This window comes from Eleutherodactylus coqui, chromosome 9, assembly GCF_035609145.1.
Source record: "Eleutherodactylus coqui strain aEleCoq1 chromosome 9, aEleCoq1.hap1, whole genome shotgun sequence".
Classification (NCBI taxonomy): Eukaryota; Metazoa; Chordata; class Amphibia; order Anura; family Eleutherodactylidae; genus Eleutherodactylus; species Eleutherodactylus coqui.
Genome location: NC_089845.1, coordinates 11,974,026 through 11,998,477, shown reverse-complemented (window position 1 = coordinate 11,998,477; position 24,452 = coordinate 11,974,026). Strand labels below are relative to the sequence as shown.

At 44.6% G+C, this 24,452-nt stretch overlaps 1 protein-coding gene across 4 annotated transcripts in view; it reads right to left on the bottom strand.

The window, feature by feature from the left end:
• The window catches only part of LOC136578925 (poly(rC)-binding protein 3-like), a 645,331-nt gene that overhangs the window by 27,922 nt on the left and 592,957 nt on the right, over positions 1 to 24,452 (bottom strand). Inside the window, exon 14 of one of the 4 annotated variants that reach the window (XM_066579123.1) lies at positions 2,803 to 2,829. The exons of the other annotated variants lie outside the window; for them this stretch is intronic. Within the exon in view, the coding sequence (XP_066435220.1) occupies positions 2,803 to 2,829 (27 nt within the window). The remainder of the gene's footprint in view (positions 1 to 2,802; positions 2,830 to 24,452) is intronic. 4 annotated transcript variants of the gene reach the window in all.

Here is a 24,452-nt window from a genome sequence, read left to right as displayed (position 1 = left end):
GGACCCAATTACTTTTCCTATTTTGGAGATAATCTATGCTTGTGCCAAAATTCATGTTTCTACGATATCGGGAAGTTGGAGAACTTTTGGCGAGTCAGTCAGTGAGTCAGTCAGTCAGTCAGTCAGTCAGTCAGTGAATGAGTGAGTGAGTCAGTGAGGGCTTTCGTCTTTATATATATAGATAATGGCAGAGATCTCTGTACTGTCCCCCGATATATTATACATAGTTAGTAGAGCACCCCCTTGTTACAGCCCTGGGTGTAATAGATGATAGGAGAGATCTCTGTACTGACCCCTGCTATATTATACATAGTTATCAGAACACCCCCTAATTGGGGTCTTGGGTAGAAAAATGGCAAATGAAGTTCAATATTGATAAATGTAAGGTTATGCACATAGGCAGAAGAAACGGATATCACCAATATACACTAAATGGGGTACTGCTAGGGAAAAGTGATATGGAAAAAGACCTGGGGGTACTAGTGGACTGTAGAGTTAACTGGAGTGACCAATGCCAGTCAGCTGCTGCAAAAGCAAATAAAGTCTTGCGGTGCATTAAAAGAGGTATAGGGGCGAGGGACGAGAACATTATTCTCCCACTATATGAGGCACTTGTTAGGCCTCACATGGAATACTGTGTACAGTTCTGGACACTGGTGCTCAGGAAAGATGTAGCAGTGCTTGAGGGGGTTCAAAGAAGGGCAACTAAATGAATAAACAGGATGGGAGGACTGGAATACACAGAGAGGCACCAAAACTGGGATTATTCACCCTGGAAAAAAGACGGCTAAGGGGTGACCAAATAACTCTGTATAAATACATGAGGGGACGATACAAGGATCTCTGCCATGATCTGTTTACACCCAGGACTGCAACAGTAACAAGAGGGCATCCGCTACGTCTAGAAGAAAGCAGGTTTCCTCATCAACATAGAAGGGGGTTCTTTATTGTAAGAGCAGTGAGACTGTGGAACTCTCTGCCTGAGGACAGGGTGATGGCAGAATCCATAGAGGAGTTTAAAAGGGGACTAGATGTCTCTCTAGAGTGCTATGATAATACAGACATTAGGTGAACAGCTGGGATGTTTATCTCAAATGTTGATCCAGGAATTACTCTGGCTGCCATTGTGGAGTTAGGAAGGAATTTTTTTCTCCATAGGAGCTAATTGGCTTGCTGATTTTTTTTGCTTTCCTCTGGACCAACAAGGGGAGGGGGGTGCGGGGTTAAAACAGGCTGAACTAGATGGACATTGTTTTCATTCAGCCTTTCATACTATATTACAACTTGATTATTCAATGCTAATTGCAGAAGTATTGGCACCTCCATGTAATGTACTTAATCTAATTCGTACAAACCTGAAATTTGCCACGACCTTTCTTTGGGTCCTATATAGGAAAACTAAAGGGATCACAATTTGATTATTCAATGCTAAGTGTAAAAGTATTGGCACCCCAATGTAATGTACCTAATCTAATCCTCTAACTTCCCGGTGTCGTACAAACATGAAATTTGACACGACCATTCTTTATGTCCTAAACAGGAAAAGTAAAGGGATCACAACTTGATTATTGAGTGCTAAGTGAAAAAGTATTAGCACCCTTATGTAATGTACCTAATATAATTCTCTAACCTCCCGGTGTTGTACAAAATGAAATTTGGCAGGATCATTTTTTAGATCCTAAATAGGAAAAGTAAAGAGGTCTCTACTTTTTTATACAATGTAAAGTGCAATAGTATTGACACCCCTATGTAATGTAACTTCCTGGTGTCGTACAAGAGTGAAATTTGGCACGAGCATTCTTTAGGTCCTATATAGGAAAAGTAAAGGGGTCACAACTCGATTATTCAATGTTAATTGCAAAAGTAAGTGCACCCCTACGTAATGTAATTTCCCGGTATCGTACAGATGTGAAATTTGGAATGAGCATTATTTAGGTCCTGAATAGCAAAAGTAAAGATGTCACAACTGGATTATTCAATGCAAATAGCAGCTTTAGGGAACCTATGGTAACTGCAAGAAAAGGGAGTTTTGCTGCGTCCAACAATGAGAAAAAAATTACAGGTGCCTCCATTTAGGCATTAGAAGTCATTACGAGGATTTCTGTCGACCAAAGGAATTCCGATCAGCAGAGCATTTTTCCGGCAATTCGTCACACTTTATTGCAGCTGCTCTTCATTCATGTGATTTATAGCCACGATCTGCCGAGTGTAAACACGCAACTCTCATGTGAAAAAACCCTAAGATTTGCCAATACTTGGTTAACCGAGTGAGTGATGTCACCACAGCTTGTTTGCTCTCGTGCAGCCTGTTTAGACAGGCAGACACATCATTGCCTTGTTTAAACGAGAATCGTTCAGTATCGTTTGCGGAAAAAGCGAATGTGAAGGACTGAACAAAAGCCACCGATTTTGGTTCATCGTTCAGTCGTGGGCTGCGTTTGAACAATTTGGTAAACAATTGTAATGATGATTATCATTCCATCTAAAAAAACTTATACACTGACAAGAAGTCTTGATGGGGAAACACTTTGAGTGGAGCTCAATATGTAACTATTGAAGACAGTGGCCTTCTTTAACAGGATTAGTGGTTTATTAGACCAGCAAGAGCTGCAGTAAAACTAATTTAGATCTCATTTCCTTTTCCTTAAACAATTTCTTCAGATACAAAGTTTAGCATATTGAATAAAGTCAAAATAAAGGGCATCTAAAGAAAAAACATAAGTACCTCTGAAAGAAGTGGTGCTATATATAGAAACATTGAGGTTTTTGGACTCTATGATAGAAACAATGGGCATCACTTACCAAAATGATAGGAGGGGTGCAGCATCCCTAAAACAGAGAATCAAAAAGTAATCAACAGCATTCAATAAAAGCGCAGACCACAAGACGAAGAAAAATGTGAATAATTTTTATTAGGAATCACATAGCCAAATAGAAAAAAATACCATACAAAGAAATGTGAAAAACACTTAGGCTGGCTTTACACGGATGTAAGTGCAATTGTGTGCGCTTCAGTGCAACATTTTTGCACTATGAACGAAGATATTTTGTGTGCATATTGGTGTATCTTACAGCAGTTTTTCTGCCCATAGGGCATATTCATTGACGTGTTGTAAACTAACGCACCGATTGAAATGGCTAGTTACTTACAGATGTGTTCTTTTTTCAGTGCAATTACGCAGTGTTTCACGCATCTCCTTGCATATTGGATGCGCCTTTTTGCATTAACTATTGCCTTCTATGGGGACCTTTGTTGCACAAATACGCTGGAAAGCAGAGTATGTTCTATCTCTTTTACATGGATGAAATTTGCACGCAAAATATGCACAATTGAATGAGTCCATTGAAATCAATGTACTCTAATCACTGCGCATTGTGCGTGCACAAATATGTCCACATCAAGCTGGCCTTAGCAGCTGAAAATAAATCTAGCCAACAGAATAAATACAGTTGGTGACTCATGGGGAAATCACAAATCCAGAGGTGCTACTAATATCATACAGGTTTGTGGAAAAAAATATTGAATTCACCCAATATGGAATTGCACAATGTGAACTGGCATTGGGATTGTTCTAAATTGCATGCGCAAAAGTAAGCAAGAAATGCATGGAGATAATAAGCAAGTCACTCCATAGAATCCCATAGGGATATATGCGGATCAAGGTGAAAATAGCAAAAGCCTAAAATAAAGTCTCGGCCCAGTTAATAGGATCCCCCAGACAAATTAAAGAATGTGGTGTTCAGGAATGGATTGCAATAGAAAGGCCATAGTATGTGAATTCCCACGTATATCGCCGCTTAGCGCGAAGCTTTATCACATGGACTGTCTGCGAGTTACCAACAGTTATTTATATACATTCTGTTGGCTAGATGTATTTTCTGCTTTTAAGTGTTTTAACATTTCTTTGTATGCTTTTCTTTTCTGTTTTGCTATGTGATTCCTAAGAAAATTGTTTCAAGATTTCTTCATCTTTGGGTTTGCGCTTTGGTTGGATGTTGTTGGTTGCTGCTTTCTAATGGTCTGTTTTAGACTGAGGTAAGCAGAATTGTTTATAAAATGCAGTCACGGTTGCTAAACTGAAGCTTGAAGTCATTGCTGGTGTTTGGAAAGGTCTTATGGCAATGATTGTTCAGCTCAGGAAAGGCTTCTCACACAATGACATGCGTACCTGTTGTGTACCAACAATCCCCATACACTATCATGGCGTGCATGAACATGTAATATGCACCAAAATAGTGCATGCCACAATTTTATTGGTGCGTGTATTTCTCATGGGAGATTGGTATTGTGTATTATGCGTGCAAAAACTGCGTAATACATAGTGACTAGAGATGAGTGAGTACCAAAATGCTCGGGTGCTCGTTACTCGAGACGAACTTTTCGCGATGCTCGAGGGTTCGTTTCAAGTAACGAACCCCATTGAAGTCAATGGGCGACCCGAGCATTTTTGTTTATCGCCGATGCTCACTAAGGTTTTCGTTTGTGAAAATCTGGGCAATTCAAGAAAGTGATGGGAACGACACAGAAACAGATAGGGCAGGCGAGGGGCTACATGTTGGGCTGCATCTCAAGTTCCCAGGTCCCACTATTAAGCCACAATAGCGGCAAGAGTGGGCCCCCCCCCTCCCAACAACTTTTACTTCTGAAAAGCCCTCATTAGCAATGCATACCTTAGCTAAGCACCACACTACCTCCAACAAAGCACAATCACTGCCTGCATGACACTCCGCTGCCACTTCTCCTGGGTTACATGCTGACCAAACCCCCCCCCACGACCCAGTGTCCACAGCGCACACCAAACTGTCCCTGCCCAGCCTTCAGCTGCCCTCATGCCACGCCACCCTCATGTCTATTTATAAGTGGGTCTGCCAGAGGAAAAGCAGGCACACACTGCAGAGGGTTGGCACGGCTAGGCAGCAACCCTCTTTAAAAGGGGCGGGGCGATAGTCCACAATGCTGTACAGAAGCAATGAGAAATGCAATCCTGTGCCACCTCCATCTGGAGCTGCACACGTGGGCATAGCAATGGGGAACCTATGTGCCACACACTATTCATTCTGTCAAGGTGTCTGCATGCCCCAGTCAGACCGCGGTTTTTTATAAATAGTCACAGGCAGGTACAACTCCGCAATGGGAATTCCGTGTGCACCCACAGCATGGGTGGCTCCCTGGAACCCACCGGCGGTAGATAAATATATCCCATTGCATTGCCCATCACAGCTGAGGTAATAAATTCATGTTTAATGCAGGTGGGTTTCGGCCCACACTGCATGTCCCAGTCAGACTGGGGTTCTTTAGAAGTAGACACATGCAGTTACAACTCCCTGTGGACCCACAGCATGGGTGGCTCCCTGGAACCCACCGGCGGTACATAAATATATCCCATTGCAGTGCCCAACACAGCTGATGTAACATCAGCTTTAATGCAGGTGGGCAAAAAATTAATTGGATTACACTGTAGGCGAGGGCCCCAAAAAATTGGTGTACCAACAGTACTAATGTACCTCAGAAAAATTGCCCATGCCCAACCAAGAGGGCAGGTGTAATCCATTAATTGCTTTGGTTAATGTGGCTTAATTGGTAACCAGGCCTGGAGGCAGCCCAGTTAAAATAAAAATTGGTTCAGGTGAAAGTTTCAATGCTTTAATGAGCATTGAAACGTATAAAAATTGTTTAGAAAAATTATATGACTGAGCCTTGTGGGCCTAAGAAAAATTGCCCGTTCGGCGTGATTATGTGAGGTTTAAGGAGGAGGAGTAGTAGGAGGAGGAGGAATATTATACACAGATTGATGAAGCAAAAAGGTCCCCGTTTTTGATGGTGATAGAGAACGATGCTTCCATCCGCGGGTGCAGCCTACTTATTGCTTAGGTATCGCTGCTGTCCGCTGGTGGAGAAGAGAAGTCTGGGGAAATCCAGGATTTGTTCATCTTGATGAGTGTAAGCCTGTCGGCACTGTCGGTTGACAGGCGGGTACGCTTATCTGTGATGATTCCCCCAGCCGCACTAAACACCCTCTCTGACAAGACGCTAGCCGCAGGACAAGCAAGCACCTCCAGGGCATACAGCGCGAGTTCAGGCCACGTGTCCAGCTTCGACACCCAGTAGTTGTAGGGGGCAGAGGCGTCACGGAGGACGGTCGTGCGATCGGCTACGTACTCCCTCACCATCCTTTTACAGTGCTCCCGCCGACTCAGCCGTGACTGGGGAGCGGTGACACAGTCTTGCTGGGGAGCCATAAAGCTGTCAAGGGCCTTAAAGAGTGTTGCCCTGCCTGTGCTGTACATGCTGCCTGATCTCCGCGCCTCCCCTGCTACCTGGCCCTCGGAACTGCGCCTTCGGCCACTAGCGCTGTCGTATGGGAATTTTACCATCAGTTTGTCCGCCAGGGTCCTGTGATATAGCAACACTCTCGAACCCCTTTCCTCTTCGGGTATGAGAGTGGAAAGGTTCTCCTTATACCGTGGGTCAAGCAGTGTGTACACCCAGTAATCCGTAGTGGCCAGAATGCGTGTAACGCGAGGGTCACGAGAAAGGCATCCTAACATGAAGTCAGCCATGTGTGCCAGGGTACCTGTACGCAACACATGGCTGTCCTCACTAGGAAGATCACTTTCAGGATCCTCCTCCTCCTCCTCCTCCTCAGGCCATACACGCTGAAAGGATGACAGGCCAGCAGCATGTGTACCCTCACCAGTGGGCCAAGCTGTCTCTTCCCCCTCCTCCTCATCTTCCTCCTCCTCACCGCGCTGAGATATAGACAGGAGGGTGCTCTGACTATCCAGCGACATACTGTCTTCCCCCGGCTCTGTTTCCGAGCGCAAAGTGTCTGCCTTTATGCTTTGCAGGGAACGTCTCAAGAGGCATAGCAGAGGAATGGTGACGCTAATGATTGCAGCATCGCCGCTCACCACCTGGGTAGACTCCTCAAACTTTCCAAGGACCTGGCAGATGTCTGCCAACCAGGCCCACTCTTCTGAAAAGAATTGAGGAGGCTGACTCCCACTGCGCCGCCCATGTTGGAGTTGGTATTCCACTATAGCTCTACGCTGCTCATAGAGCCTGGCCAACATGTGGAGCGTAGAGTTCCACCGTGTGGGCACGTCGCACAGCAGTCGGTGCACTGGCAGATTAAACCGATGTTGCAGGGTGCGCAGGGTGGCAGCGTCCGTGTGGGACTTGCGGAAATGTGCGCAGAGCCGGCGCACCTTTACGAGCAGGTCTGACAAGCGTGGGTAGCTTTTCAGAAAGCGCTGAACCACCAAATTAAAGACGTGGGCCAGGCATGGCACGTGCGTGAGGCTGCCGAGCTGCAGAGCCGCCACCAGGTTACGGCCGTTGTCACACACGACCATGCCCGGTTGGAGGCTCAGTGAGACCCTGCAGCAGTTCGTGGGCCGTTTGCCTCTTATCTCCTAAGCTGAGTAGTTTCAGCACGGCCTGCTGACGCTTGCCCACCGCTGTGCTGCCACGCCGCGCGACACTGACTGCTGGCGACGTGCTGCTGCTGCGGACACATCTTGATTGCGAGACAGAGGTTGCGTTGGAGGAGTAGGAGGAGGAGGAGGAGGGTGCTTTAGTGGAGGAAGCATACACCGCCGCAGATACCACCACTGAGCTGTGGCCCGCAATTCTGGGGGTGGGTAGGACGTGAGCGGTCCCAGGCTCTGACTCTGTCCCAGCCTCCACTAAATTCACCCAATGTGCCGTCAGGGAGATATAGTGGCCCTGCCCGCCTGTGCTTGTCCACTTGTCCGTTGTTAAGTGGACCTTGGCAGTAACCGCGTTGGTGAGGGCGCGTACAATGTTGCGGGAGACGTGGTCGTGCAGGGCTGAGACTGCACATCGGGAAAAATAGTGGCGACTGGGAACTGAGTAGCGCGGGGCCGCCGCCGCCATCATACTTTTGAAGGACTCCGTTTCCACAACCCTATACGGCAGCATCTCCAGGCTGATAAATTTGGCTACGTGCACGTTTAACGCTTGAGCGTGCGGGTGCGTGGCGGCGTACTTGCGCTTGCGCTCAAACACTTGCGCTAGCGACGGCTGGACGCTGCGCTGACAGACATTGGTGGATGGGGCCGAGGACAACGGAGGTGAGGGTGTGGGTGCAGGCCAGGAGACGGTAGTGCCTGTGTCCTCAGAGCGGGGTTGGATCTCAGTGGCAGGTTGGGGCACAGGGGGAGAGGCAGCGGTGCAAACCGGAGGCGGTGAACGGCCTTCGTCCCACCTTGTGGGGTGCTTGGCCATCATATGTCTGCGCATGCTGGTGGTGGTGAGGCTGGTGGTGGTGGCTCCCCGGCTGATCTTGGCGCGACAAAGGTTGCACACCACTGTTCGTCGGTCGTCTGCACTCTCAGTGAAAAACTGCCAGACCTTTGAGCACCTCGGCCTCTGCAGGGTGGCATGGCGCGAGGGGGCGCTTTGGGAAACAGTTGGTGGATTATTCGGTCTGGCCCTGCCTCTACCTCTGGACACCGCACTGCCTCTTGCAACCTGCCCTGCTGCTGCCCTTGCCTCCCCCTCTGAAGACCTGTCCTCAGTAGGCTTAGCAAACCAGGTGGGGTCAGTCACCTCATCGTCCAGCTGCTCTTCCTCTGAATCCTCTGTGCGCTCCTCCCTCGGACTTACTGCCCTTACTACTACCTCATTGATAGACAACTGTGTCTCATCGTCATCGGCCTCCTCACCCACTGAAAAGTCTTGAGACAGTTGCCGGAAGTCCCCAGCCTCATCCCCCGGACCCCGGGAACTTTCCAATGGTTGGGCATCAGTCACGATAAACTCCTCTGGTGGGAGAGGAACCACTGCTGCCCAATCTGAGCAGGGGCCCGAGAACAGTTCCTGGGAGTCTGCCCGCTCCTCAGAATGTCTCATTTTCATGGAGTGAGGAGGCTGGGAGGAAGGAGGAGCAGCAGCCAGAGGATTCGGAGTTGCAGCAGTGGACGGCGCAGAACTGTGGGTGGACGATAGGTTGCTGGAAGCACTTTCTGCCATCCACGACAGGACCTGCTCACACTGCTCATTTTCTAATAAAGGTCTACCGCGTGGACCCATTAAATGTGCGATGAATGTGGGGACGCCAGAAACGTGCCTCTCTCCTAATCCCGCAGCAGTCGGCTGCGATACACCTGGATCAGGAGCTCGGCCTGTGCCCACACCCGGACTAGGGCCTCCGCGTCCTCGGCCGCACCCACGTCCTCTAGGCCTACCCCTACCCCTCAGCATGCTGTATTACCAGTAATGCAAAAACAGAACGCTGTAATTAAATGTGGCGCTTATTGGCCTGTGGTTGGAGGCTGACTTCGCTTACGGAATGCCAGGAAGCCTGCTGTAACACTTAGCTGGCGGCGTATGATTTTGTAGAACTACTACACCCAGCACACACAGACCCAGAACACTGAGCACAGTGACAGGCAGGCCAAATAGATTTTTTGCCCAATATTTTTTAGAAAAGGCCCACTGCCTATATTCAATCAATAATATGTCTTCTGTCCCTGCCTCCACACTTCTGTCCCTGGACTATGTCACAGAACTGCAGAGTGTTGCACTGTTAACTGCAACACAGCGGTGATTTCAGAGCCCAGACAGAGCCAGGAAATAATTTGGCGCAAGCCTGCTGTAACACTTAGCTGGCTGCGTATGATTTTGTAGAACTACTACACCCAGCACACACGGACCCAGAACACTGAGCACAGTGACAGGCAGGCCAAATAGATTTTTTGCCCAATATTTTTTAGAAAAGGCCCACTGCCTATATTCAATCAATAATATGTCTTCTGTCCCTGCCTCCACACTTCTGTCCCTGGAGTATTACTGCAGGGCGCAATGCTCTGCACAGCCGATATACCAAAAAAAAAAAAAAAGTGCAACACTGCAAAAAGCAGCCTCCACAGTACTGCACACGGTTAGATGTGGCCCTAAGAAGGACCGTTGGGGTTCTTGAAGCCTACAATAACTCCTAACACTATCCCTACAGCAGCTCCAACACGATAGCACTTTCCCTCAGCTATGTCACAACAACGCATCTGTGGCGAGCCGCGGGAGGGGCCGATTTATATACTCGGGTGACACCTGATCTCGCCAGCCACTCACTGCAGGGGGGGTGGTATAGGGCTTGAACGTCACAGGGGGAAGTTGTAATGCCTTCCCTGTCTTTCAATTGGCCAGAAAAGCGCGCTAACGTCTCAGAGATGAAAGTGAAAGTAACCCGAACATCGCGTGGTACTCGTTACGAGTAACGAGCATCTCGAACACGCTAATACTCGAACGAGTATCAAGCTCGGACGAGTACGTTCGCTCATCTCTAATAGTGACCATACGCTCGTATAAGAGGCCTAAAAGCTTCAATTCCCTCTGTAATGCAGACATCATACGCACCGTGGATGATTGCACAACTTTTGTAATTATATTAAAAAACAAAATGTTGTAAATAGTAAAAGCAGTTGTTACGAGGCACTCAGGGATATTGGTGGATTGTAAACTTAACGCCATCAACAGGATCCAACTGTGGTGTCGAGGGCCCATCAGTGGAATTAAATCTGAGGGCCTCATAGACCTACATAGAAATATTCAGCTTCTTTCACATCTGTGTCAAGGGTTCTGTTTTCGGGTTCTGCGTTTTTTCTGCGTGAAAGAAAACAAAAAGCACTGCGTGTCCGGGCAAAAATCCGCACCTACGAAAGATAGAACATATGGATGGCAATGGACGTGGTTATGCAAATTTTTTTTTTCCTCAAGAGAGGCGTTTTTTTTTCTGCACTGTCTGACAAAGTCCGAAAATAGAACCCTTGACACAGATGTGAAAGAAGCCGAATTGACTATAATGGGGTTTGTTCGGTTTCCGCTCAGCTGCCTGGCATTTTACCGGAAGACAAAGCACTGTATGCAGCGCTATTTCTTCCGATATTTTGTACCGATCTGAACAGAGGTTCCCGCACAGTTGTGAACGCAGCCTTACCTGTTCGTTGTTAGGCCTTGTTCATATGAACATGAGCATTTTATCACAAAATAGTTGGTGTTCACAGTGGCAGTTTTTGCGTGATCACTTTGATGTAAATTACGGCAGAGTACATGAACTACCAAAGGTTTGTGATGTACTATTATGTCAAGATGTGGCATATACAAGATACTTCTAACAAAATACTGCCAATGCCTCTCGGCCGCCTGCATACGGGTGGGTCAGATGCCGCATGTGGAATCCTGCAGCGGAATCCGGCCCTGGCAGCAGTGGCATCCGCACATTCGGTGTCTTCATCTGTACTGTCGATGGTCCACGCAGCTCGCCATCGGACATGCGCAGTGCAGATTTCCTTCTTAAACTCCTGCCTTGCTCACGTCATTGCCTATCAATGATTTGGAATCGGCGACCTTTCTGCCATGTCAATGGCGGAAAGGCCGTGGATTGAATGACTTTCATTGATTTCAATGGACCTGTCTGCGCGGAATCTGCGCAAAAATGGAGCATGCTGCAATTTTTCCTCCGTGAGCGGATCCACAATTGGTTTCCACTCTTCTGCAGAAAGAATCACTTCTCCATTGCATGCTATTGGTGGTATTTGCTGTGGAACCCAGAGGTGGACACCCGCCACAGATTCCGCAATGCAAATCCGCCCCTGTGCAGGCAGCCTTCTCCTCAAAAATAGTCCCAAAAGTCATCAAACATTAGATCGTGCACAGAATTACATATATTTTAGTATTTAATGGGGTATATCACAAAAATAAAATTGATGACCTATCTTCAGGATGGGACATGATGGGTCATCAATAGTTGATCAGTTGGGACCTACTTTTCAAGACCCTGGCCAATCAGCTGATTGGGCACCCACTGACATTACTGCTAAACACTGGGGTTGGAGCAGAAGCCACTGCTTTCACCTCTGTAGTGACCAGCACTCATAACTGCAGGCCGAGGTCTAATTGAAGTCAATAGGAGCTGCCCCTGCAATTACAAGTGCTGGCCACTACACAGGCACTGGAGCAGCGGCCTCTACACTATCCTCAGTGTATACCAGTGCTGTCAGTGGGTGCCCGAGCAGCTGATCACTAGGGTAGCAACTATTGTTGACCTATCCTAAGGATATGTTATCAATAGTATTTTCATAGAAAATCCCTCTAATCTTATACACTATTAATTAATTTCGAAACACTACAAGGCAAATGTTTTATATTCATGCACATTTACAAATGAATTGAGCCTTAATCTCCTTAATCTCTTCATTCATCAAAGTATTTACATATTTACCTAAATACATCTATATTCCTCCCAAACTTCTTTTGTTCATTTCTAAGGAATTAATGTTTTAGTTAGTGTATTGAAATTCATAAGCTGTAGTGCATATTCCTTTTTGGAGTGGGTGGGGTGGGGGTCACAATTAGCTTTATATCAACATGATACACCATAAATAACCAGCATTCTCCATACGTATCAAACAAATGTTGGCTGGAATATACATTGGAATCTATGGCATCACTTGGCTCTTTCCACAACTCTCATAAACTTCAATAGACAGTTCTCTATTGGTTTAATAGTGCCACCTCTCTTTAATGTGTAAGGAGAATGCAGCAACTAGTAGTTGATGAATTGGTGTAAGTGGACCTCAATTCTCCAGGTAGGTGTAGGTACCAGAGATGGATATTATGATATATCCTCTGGAAGTATACCCTCAAAGGGATATCCCCATGTTAAATATATATGACTAGCTGATACACTCAGCTTTGCCCGAGTAAATTTGGTACAGGTGTTTGTTTACCTGTTGTTCGCACGTAAAATGGATGAGCGTCAGATCCTCCTCAGAATGCAGGCACTGAGGTCCCTCTGCAGAATGTGCCACCCCTCCCACTCTCCTCACATTTTAGCCTTTAAGGTAATGCCCCCTTTTACTCAAATTAACCCCTGACTGGAGGCTGCAACCCCTTCTTAGTCTTAAAGGTATGCTTCATCCCTGCAGTCAATGGCTGCTTCCTTATGTACTTTACAGCCTTTCACTTAGATTTCCTCAGTATATACACATAGAGGGGAGGTAGATTCTCCCCAGTATATACATATAGAGGTGAGGTAGATTCTCCTCAGTATATACACATAGAGGTGAGGTAGATTCTCTTTAGTATATACACAGAGGTGAGGTAGATTCTCCTCAGTATATACACATAGAGGGGAGGTAGATTCTCCCCAGTATATACATATAGAGGTGAGGTAGATTCTCCTCAGTATATACACATAGAGGTGAGGTAAATTCTCCTCAGTATATACACATAGAGGTGAGGTAGATTCTCTTTAGTATATACACACAGTATATACACATAGAGGTGAGGTAGATTCTCACCAGTATATACACAGAGAGGGGAGGTAGATTCTCCTCAGTATATACACAGAGAGGTGAGGTAGATTCTCCTCAGTATATACACAGAGAGGTGAGGTAGATTCTCATCAGTATATACACATAGAGGTGAGGTAGATTCTCCTCAGTATATACACAGAGAGGTGAGGTAGATTCTCCCCAATATATACATATAGAGGTGAGGTAGATTCTCCTCAGTATATACACATAGAGGTGAGGTAGATTCTCTTTAGTATATACACAGAGGTGAGGTAGATTCTCCTCAGTATATACACATAGAGGTGAGGTAGATTCTCCTCAGTATATACACATAGAGGGGAGGTAGATTCTCCCCTGTATATACATATAGAGGTGAGGTAGATTCTCCTCAGTATATACACATAGAGGTGAGGTAGATTCTCCTCAGTATATACACATAGAGGTGAGGTAGATTCTCTTTAGTATATACACACAGTATATACACATAGAGGTGAGGTAGATTCCCAGTATATACACAGAGAGGTGAGGTAGATTCTCCTCAGTATATACACAGAGAGGTGAGGTAGATTCTCCTCAGTATATACACATAGAGGTGAGGTAGATTCTCCTCCGTATATACACAGAGAGGTGAGGTAGATTCTCCTCCGTATATACACAGAGAGGTGAGGTAGATTCTCCTCCGTATATACACAGAGAGGTGAGGTAGATTCTCTTTAGTATATACACATAGAGGTGAGGTAGATTCTCCTCAGTATATACACATAGAGGTGAGGTAGATTCTCCTCAGTATATACACATAGAGGTGAGGTAGATTCTCCCCAGTATATACATATAGAGGTGAGGTAGATTCTCCTCAGTATATACACATAGAGGTGAGGTAGATTCTCCTCAGTGTATACACATAGAGGTGAGGTAGATTCTCCTCAGTATATACACATAGAGGTGAGGTAGATTCTCCTCAGTATATACACATAGAGGTGAAGTAGATTCTCTTTAGTATATACACATAGAGGTGAGGTAGATTCTCCCCAGTATATACACATAGAGGGGAGGTAGATTCTCCCCAGTATATACACATAGAGGGGAGGTAGATTCTCCTCAGTATATACACAGAGAGGTGAGGTAGATTCTCCTCAGTATATACACAGAGAGGGGAGGTAGATTCTCCTCAGTATATACACAGAGAGGGGAGGTAGATTCTCCTCAGTATATACACAGAGAGGTGAGGTAGATTCTCCTCAGTATATACACAGAGAGGTGAGGTAGATTCTCCTCAGTATATACACAGAGAGGTGAGGTAGATTCTCCTCAGTATATACACAGAGGTGAGGTAGATTCTCCTCAGTATATACACAGAGGTGAGGTAGATTCTACTCAGTATATACACATAGAGGTGAGGTAGATTCTCCTCAGTATATACACAGAGAGGTGAGGTAGATTCTCCTCAGTATATACACATAGAGGTGAGGTAGATTCTCCTCAGTATATACACAGAGAGGTGAGGTAGATTCTCCTCAGAATATACACAGAGAGGTGAGGTAGATTCTCCTCAGTATATACGCATAGAGGTGAGGTAGATTCTCCTCAGTATATATGCATAGAGGTGAGGTAGATTCCTCAGTATATATGCATAGAGGTGAGGTAGATTCTCCTCAGTATATACACAGAGAGGTGAGGTAGATTCTCCCCAGTATATACACATAGAGGGGAGGTAGATTCTCCCCAGTATATACACAGAGAGGTGAGGTAGATTCTCCTCAGTATATACACAGAGAGGTGAGGTAGATTCTCCTCAGTATATACACAGAGGTGAGGTAGATTCTCCTCAGTATATACACATAGAGGGGAGGTAGATTCTCTCCAGTATATACATATAGAGGTGAGGTAGATTCTCCTCAGTATATACACATAGAGGTGAGGTAGATTCTCCTCAGTATATACACAGAGAGGTGAGGTAGATTCTCCTCAGTATATACACAGAGGTGAGGTAGATTCTCCTCAGTATATACACAGAGAGGTGAGGTAGATTCTCCTCAGTATATACACATAGAGGGGAGGTAGATTCTCTCCAGTATATACACATAGAGGTGAGGTAGATTCTCCTCAGTATATACACATAGAGGTGAGGTAGATTCTCCTCAGTATATACACAGAGAGGTGAGGTAGATTCTCCTCAGTATATACACAGAGGTGAGGTAGATTCTCCCCAGTATATACACAGAGAGGTGAGGTAGATTCTCCTCAGTATATACACAGAGGTGAGGTAGATTCTCCTCAGTATATACACATAGAGGGGAGGTAGATTCTCTCCAGTATATACATATAGAGGTGAGGTAGATTCTCTTCAGTATATACACATAGAGGTGAGGTAGATTCTCCTCAGTATATACACATAGAGGTGAGGTAGATTCTCTTTAGTATATACACATAGAGGTGAGGTAGATTCTCTTTAGTATATACACATAGAGGTGAGGTAGATTCTCCCCAGTATATACACATAGAGGGGAGGTAGATTCTCCCCAGTATATACACATAGAGGTGAGGTAGATTCTCCTCAGTATATACACAGAGAGGTGAGGTAGATTCTCCTCAGTATATAGACAGAGAGGTGAGGTAGATTCTCCTCAGTATATACACAGAGAGGTGAGGTAGATTCTCCTCAGTATATACACAGAGAGGTGAGGTAGATTCTCCTCAGTATATACATAGAGGTGAGGAAGATTCTCCTCAGTATATACACAGAGAGGTGAGGAAGATTCTCCTCAGTATATACACAGAGGTGAGGTAGATTCTCCTCAGTATATACACAGAGGTGAGGTAGATTCTCCTCAGTATATACACAGAGGTGAGGTAGATTCTACTCAGTATATACACATAGAGGTGAGGTAGATTCTCCTCAGTATATACACAGAGAGGTGAGGTAGATTCTCCTCAGTATATACACAGAGAGGTGAGGTAGATTCTCCTCAGTATATACACAGAGAGGTGAGGTAGATTCTCCTCAGTATATACACAGAGAGGTGAGGTAGATTCTCCTCAGTATATACGCATAGAGGTGAGGTAGATTCTCCTCAGTATATATGCATAGAGGTGAGGTTGATTCCTCAGTATATATGCATAGAGGTGGGGTAGATTCTCTTCAGTATATACACAGAGGTGAGGTAGATTCTACTCAGTATATACACAGAGAGGTGAGGTAGATTCTCCTCAGTATATACACAGAGAGGTGAGGTAGATTCTCCTCAGTATATACACATAGAGGTGAGGTAGATTCTCCTCAGTATATACACAGAGAGGTGAGGTAGATTCTCCTCAGTATATACGCATAGAGGTGAGGTAGATTCTCCTCAGTATATATGCATAGAGGTGAGGTAGATTCCTCAGTATATACACATAGAGGTGAGGTAGATTCTGCTGTGAAACCTTTAAATTTGTCATAATCTGTGCGCAATGGTATGTTTCCCTCATCCATTGCTCCACTCCATCAGAATTTGATTGCTCCACCTTCCTTCTACTGAATCTGCTGTGAAACCTTTAAATCTGTCATAATCTGTGCGCAATAGGTATGTCCCATTGCTTCATATAAATTGAATTGACTCTATTTGTACTATATGTATTTTCCTCATCACCTCCCCCAAATAGCTTTCTCCCTGCCTCATCTTAGTGTTACTGAACACAGTTTGTTTTTGTAAGAGGGTAATAACCCCCCCCCCCCATATCTTGTTCATTAGCCATCTAAAGGTGGGTCAGCTGGTTGACTAGTGAAATGTAACAAGCCACTCCCAGATGAAGTCCTGTAGCCCGAACGTTAAAGCCAGTTCTATCCTCCATGCCTCACCAGAGGCTGCCTCACCTGAAGTGTCCAGCACGAATTGTCCAGAAACAAGTGTCTTATGCTGTCGAATGATGCAGTTTTACAGCGCAGTTCGACAGAGCAGGAGACAGGTAACATCCACAACTGTCCAAAGCCTGGAGGAAAATACTCTCCTCTTTGCACTGATCTCCTTCGCTATCCTCTTTTCAAGCCTTAACACTTTCTTCCAACGCCCAGGCCCAACACACTCCATCCACATCAGCCCCTCCCTCCTCTCCTCACCTATGTATGGCTTCCATGCACTGTTCAACTTCTTAAGATGCCTCCAACCCCCCAATACCGCAAAGAAACATCTCAGCCACCGACACAAATCCCCTAACCATGCACTCACCCTTGCTACCCTGCTACTCCTAGCCGCAGGGGACATATCCCCTAACCCAGGCCCACCCCATACTGTTCTCTACCAAAATGTCCCCCCTGCCCCATTCAAATGCACCCTATGGAACTCCCAATCTGCATATAACAAACTCCCAACTATCCATGACCTTTTCACCAGTAGACACTTGAACCTGCTCGCCTCACGGAAACCTGGATACAGCAGTCCGATTCTACCTCCCCCGCTGCATTGTCCTATGATGGCCTGCAGTTCTCCCACACCCCCAGATCGGATGACAGACGCGGCGGAGGAGTAGGCATCATCCTCTCCCCAAACTGTACCTTCCAGATCATTCCCTCAGCTCCCTCTCTTACCTTCCACTCCTTTGAAGTCCACACCCTGCGACTCTTCCGCTCACTGCCTCTGCGTGTCGCAGTTATTTACCGCCCCCCAGGTCCCGCCCGCCTGTCCCTAGACCACTTTGCTGCCTGGCTCCCCCACTTCCTATCCTGTGAAATCCCAACCCTCATCCTTGGTGATTTCGACATCCCTACTAACGACTCCAGCTCCTCATCTGCCTCCCGGCTTTTAACACTTACCTCCTCCCTTGGCTTATCACTAATCTCTGACTCCCCCACTCATAGAGATGGTAACACTCTCGAATTAGTTTTCCTCTGTCTCTGCTCTGCTTCTCACTTTACTAACTCCCCCCTTCCACTCTCAGATCACAACCTTCTCTCTTTCTCTATCAGGCACCCTAGCATCTCCCCTGACCCTCCCATCTATCGCACCTCTAGGTACCTCCAGTCTATCCGCACTAAACAGTTTGCCGAAACTATTCAGTCCTCCCTATCCCCTATCACTCTCCTCCCCTGCCCTAACCTGGCAGCCGAATACTACCACATCACCCTCAGCCATGCCCTAGATGAAGTGGCACCACCCGTGACTCGAGCCGTCAAACGCAGACCACGGCAACCTTGGCTCACGTCCCAAACACGCTTCATCCGGCGGTGCTCTAGGTGCGCCAAGCGGCTGTGGAGAAAGTCAAAGCTGCCAGCAGACTTCCTCCACTTCAAATTCATGCTTAAAACGTATAACCTAGCCCTTCACCATGCCAAACAAGTTTATTTCACCTCCCTTGTCTCCTAACTATCCCACAACCCCAAACAACTCTTTGAGACCTTTCACTCCCTTCTTAGCCCCAAAGAAGAGGCCCCTGTGACAGACCTGACTGCTGGAGAACTAGCTGCCTATTTCAAAGAAAAAAATCAATGACATTCGAAAAGAAATCTCTGAAAGCTGCATGGATAGCCCCGATCCCAGTTTCATCAGCACTGAATCCAGCACCTACTCACTATCTACGTTAGAACCAACGACAGAGGAAGAAGTCTCCAGGCTCCTTTCCGCTGCCCGCCCCACCACCTGCGCTAGCGACCCTCTCCCTTCTCACCTCCTCCGGTCCCCTTCCCCAGCTCTCAATACTCACCTCACTACAATCTGCAACCTCTCCCTAACCTCTGGCACTTTTCCCTCCTCATTTAAACACTCCATCATATCCCCTCTGCTTAAAAAACCAACCCTGGACCCAACTGATACTGCCAACTACCGACCCGTCTCAAACCTCCCCTTCATCTCCAAATTACTGGAATGCCTGGTCTACTCCCGCCTTACTCGCTTTCTCTCTGACAACTCACTCCTCATCCCCCTCCAGTCTGGTTTCCGCTCACTACATTCGACCGAAACTGCCCTTACAAAAGTAACAAATGACCTGATGACTGCAAAGTCGAGAGGTGATTACTCCCCACTAATCCTCCTTGACCTGTCTGCTGTATTTGACACTGTCGACCATAACCTCCTTCTCACTATGCTCCACTCTATTGGTCTAAAGGACACTACTCTCTCCTGGTTCTCTTCCTACCTCTCTGACCGCTCTTTCAGTGTTTTCTTTGCTGGTTCTATCTCCGCTCCACTTCCTCTTGCTGTTGGGGTACCCCAGGGCTCGGTCCTTGGTTCCCTTCTCTTCTCTATCTATACTGCCCCAATTGGATAAACCATCCACAAATTTGGCCTCCAATACCATCTCTACGCTGACGATACCCAACTATACACCTCCTCTTGTGAGATCTCTGGACCATTCCTCCAAAATATCACTGACTGTCTGTCCGCTGTCTCTAACACTATGTCCTCCCTTTTTCTCAAACTAAACCTCTCTAAAGCCAACCTCCTTGTCTTTCCACTTTCTAATCGACCTCCCCTCAACATCTCCATTCCAGTGTCTGGCACCATCATAACCCCCAGATGGCATGCCTGATGCCTTGGGGTCACACTGGACTCTGACCTCTTCTTTACCCCCCATATCCAATCTCTAGCCCAAACATGCCACATGCACCTCAGAAATATTGCTAAAATACGTCCATTCCTAACCATGGACACGCTAAAGACACTCGTGGTCGCCCTCATCCACTCCCAACTTGACTACTGCAACTCGCTACTCATTGGCTTCCCCCGCACTAGACTCGCTCCACTCCAATCCATACTAAATGCAGCAGCTAGGCTCATTTTTCTATCCAGTCATTATTCAGACGCCTCTGCATTATGCCAGTCGCTGCATTGGCTACCCATCCACTGCAGAACTTAATTTAAACTCCTCTACCTCACTCACAAAGCTCTGCATGGCGTTGCGCCACCATACATTGCCTCCCTACTGTCAGTACACCACCCAGCCCGCTCACTCCGACTAAACACCCCTGTAATACAAACCTCATATGCTCGCCTACAGGACTTCACCAGAGCAGCACCCATCCTCTGGAATGCTCTACCCCAAGGCATCCGAACAATTCCCGATGCACGAAATTTCAGATGTGCCTTAAAAACGCACCTCTTCAGGGAAGCATACTGAATCTCCTGACCTAGTCCCTAGCCCCTCCCTATGGTGCCCCACCCTGTTTGCTTTCTAATTAATGATCTGTACATGAAATTTCCTATTGCCTGTGTTCCCCATTCCCTGCACCTCCTGTACCACCCCCAACCCATTTGTGTCTAACCCAATGTACCTCACATTGTAATTGTTGTATTGTTTTGCATGTATCCATGCCTGAAAGCGCTGCAGAATAAGTTGGCGCTATACAAATAAAGATTATTATTATTCTCCTCAGTATACACACATAGAGGAGAGGTAGATTCTCCTCAGTATATACACAGAGAGGTGAGGTAGATTCTCCTTAGTATATACACAGAGAGGTGAAGTAGATTCTCCTTAGTATATACACAGAGAGGGGAGGTCGATTCTCCTCAGTATATACACATAGAGGTGAGGTAGATTCTCCTCAGTATATACACAAAGAGGTGAGGTAGATTCTCCTTAGTATATATATATATATATATATATATATATATATATATATATATATATATATATATATATATATATATATATAGGGGAGGTAGATTCTCCTCAGTATATACAAACAGAGATGAGGTAGATTCTCCTCAGTGTATGCACACACAGAGGGGAGGTAGATTCTCCTCAGTATATACACACACAGAGGGGAGGTAGATTCTCCTCAGTATATACACACAGAGGGGAGGTAGATTCTCCTCAGTATACACACATAGAGGGGAGGTAGATTCGCTTTAGTACACACACAGGGAAGTTGGGGTCCTAGGTTAAAATCTGACTAAGAACAACCTCTGCATGAGTCTGTCTGTTCTCCACATGCATGCTGGGTCTATTCTAGGTACTAAAGCTTCCTCCTGCACTCCCATTTAAAAATTGTGAGCCCCAATGTGGACATTAAATATCAAGTGATTTAATGTGCTGAGTAATATGTATGTGCTCTTTTAAATAAATGTGATTTTATACCTTCCTTTCACTACATTTAGATAAATAAAAATTTCACCATTATCAAATAAACAGATTCTTTACAGTAAGAGGAGTGAGATTATGGAACTCTGCTACAGGACGTTGTGATGGTTGAATCCATTAAAAGAATTCAAAAGGAGTTCAGATGTTTTTCATGAAAGATATAATATTACAAGTGAGAGTAGCAATGTAGAATTACATTCTCCAGGAGTCCTCTATCAAAACTGAAAAATCATGGGGTGCTTAGCAACAAACAAGGTGTGTCTTTTTCGGCATCATCCAAGCAATATGAATTTGTTGTGGCTCTAACCCTTACCTTACCTTTAATAACCAGCTATGCTTGTTTTTTCCTCCCTGTTTTAAAAAAAATCATTACCTTTTTATTTTTCAATTGACAGTCATATGAGGTCTCATTTTTTTGTGAGACGAGTTCATTTTTTTCTATGGTATACCATTTAATTTACCATATAATGTATTAAAAAAACTTTCAAACACTTCTAAGTGGGATGGAATGGGGAAAAAACACAATTAATTCTGTGGGTCAGTATGATTATGGCAATACCAAATTTAGGTTCCATTAAGAACCTCTGTTACTGATTTCTTCTAGAAAACACAAAATAGCGCTATTCTGTACTGTAATTTCTGGCAAAATGCCAGACTGCTGGTCAGAAATTGAAAGACCCAATTATAGACAATGGTGGTCCATTTTTTGCATTAAGTCCTGCCAAAGGTAGGACTTAATAGGAAGAAATCCATAGTAGGCCTGGGAGCCATAGAAACTGAACAGCACCCTACAATCTCATCATGATAGGGAGGGGCTTCTGTTAAGCAATTTAGATGCCATAGTCAATGGTGCCCAAGGCATCTAAGCGATTAAAAGCCAAGATCGGTGTTATTTTTAATTCCAGCTGCTATGGGTGGGTGTCACCTGTCTTTGACAGCAGTATGGAGCCCACTCACATCAGCCATGTATGATGGCATCAATTAATGAAAAGATTAAGGCTTCAGCGCCTTATAATTCCTGGATAATTAAACACAGGTGAATATTGTGCCAACTCACCTGGGGCTCAGTGGGACCCCCAAACGTGGGAACCCACTGGCACCCGATATCCACGATCACTCAAATGACCACCCTGGGTTCCAGATCCGGATGACCGGAGAGTCGTCTAGGGGATGCAGCTCTTCCTAGGGCCGTAGATCAATAGGCAGAGGAAAATAGAAAAAAATCCCTGCGCTCTCGGATCCTGACGGTATACAGATATCTGGTTTGTCTTTAACAATTTTCTTTACTGTTTCAATGCAACGCGTTTCGGCAAACAGTTGCCCTCTTCAAGCATAACACAAACTAACAAATGCTGACATTTATATACAATAAGACATTAAACATACTACTCACTTTCCCCCACGATGCACGCTGCTCTCGGAGCCATCTTGGAATCACATGCACAAACGTCCTATCCCTACCATGTGATCTTACACGTCACCCATTTTCATCAACGGGACTAAGTCATTCATAAAAACTCTGTTTACTATCACCGGAGTATTTTTCCTACACCTCCTCTTTCTTTTCTTCTTGTCCCGGGAACTAGCCTTTCTGATATATAAATCCTTCTCTTTATAAAATACATTATATTCTTTTAAAAACCAACCCCTAAGTGGGGAGATGAATAAATATTATAATAGAAACCTATAATGAAACCATAACTAATTACATAATATAGCAATATAAATTATGCAATGATTCTACAAATATTAATATGGAAAAAAATATATAAAAAAAAAATTTAAATATCATTGTTCAACACATTATTATAAACATATGACTAAAAATCCCGGATGTCTGATATTACAATTGCATAATCTTAAGGAATTATTACATAATATAATTTAATTTAAACTATGTCATATAAATAATTCAATATATATAAATGTGGGTGATATAATTTAAATTATCAGTATTCAACACAATCTTATGTTCAAATTACTAAAAAATCACGAATGCCTGGTATTACGGATGCATAGTCATGGGGGGATTATTAAAATCAAGAAAAAAGTTTATTTTTAAAAAAATAATAAATTAATCCTATTCATATGTTTTTTAATATTTCATTCAATCCAAAAGAAACTAATGTGCATAATCTATAAATCCAGTACATTTCTTTCCATCTAAACTGGTTAATGGATCTAGTATGTGTTTGTTCTAGAGGAGTTACTGTTAGTTTCTTAGTCTGACAATTGTGTGCCTCTGCAAAGTGCTGTGACACACTATGTTTAGTTTTAATATTAAATTTATGGCTCGCTACTCTCGATCTCAATGCATTTTTAGTCCTGCCCACATATTTTTTTTTCCGCACTCACATTCCAGTAGATAGATGACATATCTACTGTCACAATCTAATATACCATTAAATTTTCAAAATTATGTCTTTATTACTTGGTTCTATAGTTATGAATTTTCTTCCAGATTGCATATGAGGACAGCATTTGCACCTAACTTTATTGCATCTAAAGATACCTAATTTACCCTGCGGCATGTTGTTTTTGGGCTCTAAATTCTGTTGAACCTTTTTTAATTCTGGTCTGGATGGTTCTATTATGTTCTGTACAGATCTATTTCTTCTAAAAAGGAGTCTAGAAATGTTTTCAATATGGGATTGTAGAATTGGATCATTCAGTAGAATAGACCAGTGTTTCTGTATTATCTTGCGTATATCTCCAGCCTGATTATTAAACTTAGTTATAAATGCTGTTTTATTTATGTTAGTATCTTTATTTTTATTTTCACATAGATGAGGTCCTGCTGATTTATTTTTATCTAAATTATCTGTCCTTTCTCTCTCTAAGACTCTATTGAAGGCTGCATCTATTAATTTTTCAGGGTAGTTTTTTTTCTGGAAATCTAGTTTTTAAAAGATTAGATTGTTGGATATAGTCTATCGTTTTAGTGCAATTGCGTCCTATTCACTTATATTGTCCGTATGGGATATTGGTTTTCCAATGTTGGGCATGGCAGCTATAAAAATCAATATAGATGTTACTGTCTACTTTCTTGAAATGCGTAGTGGTGTATATTTCTTCTT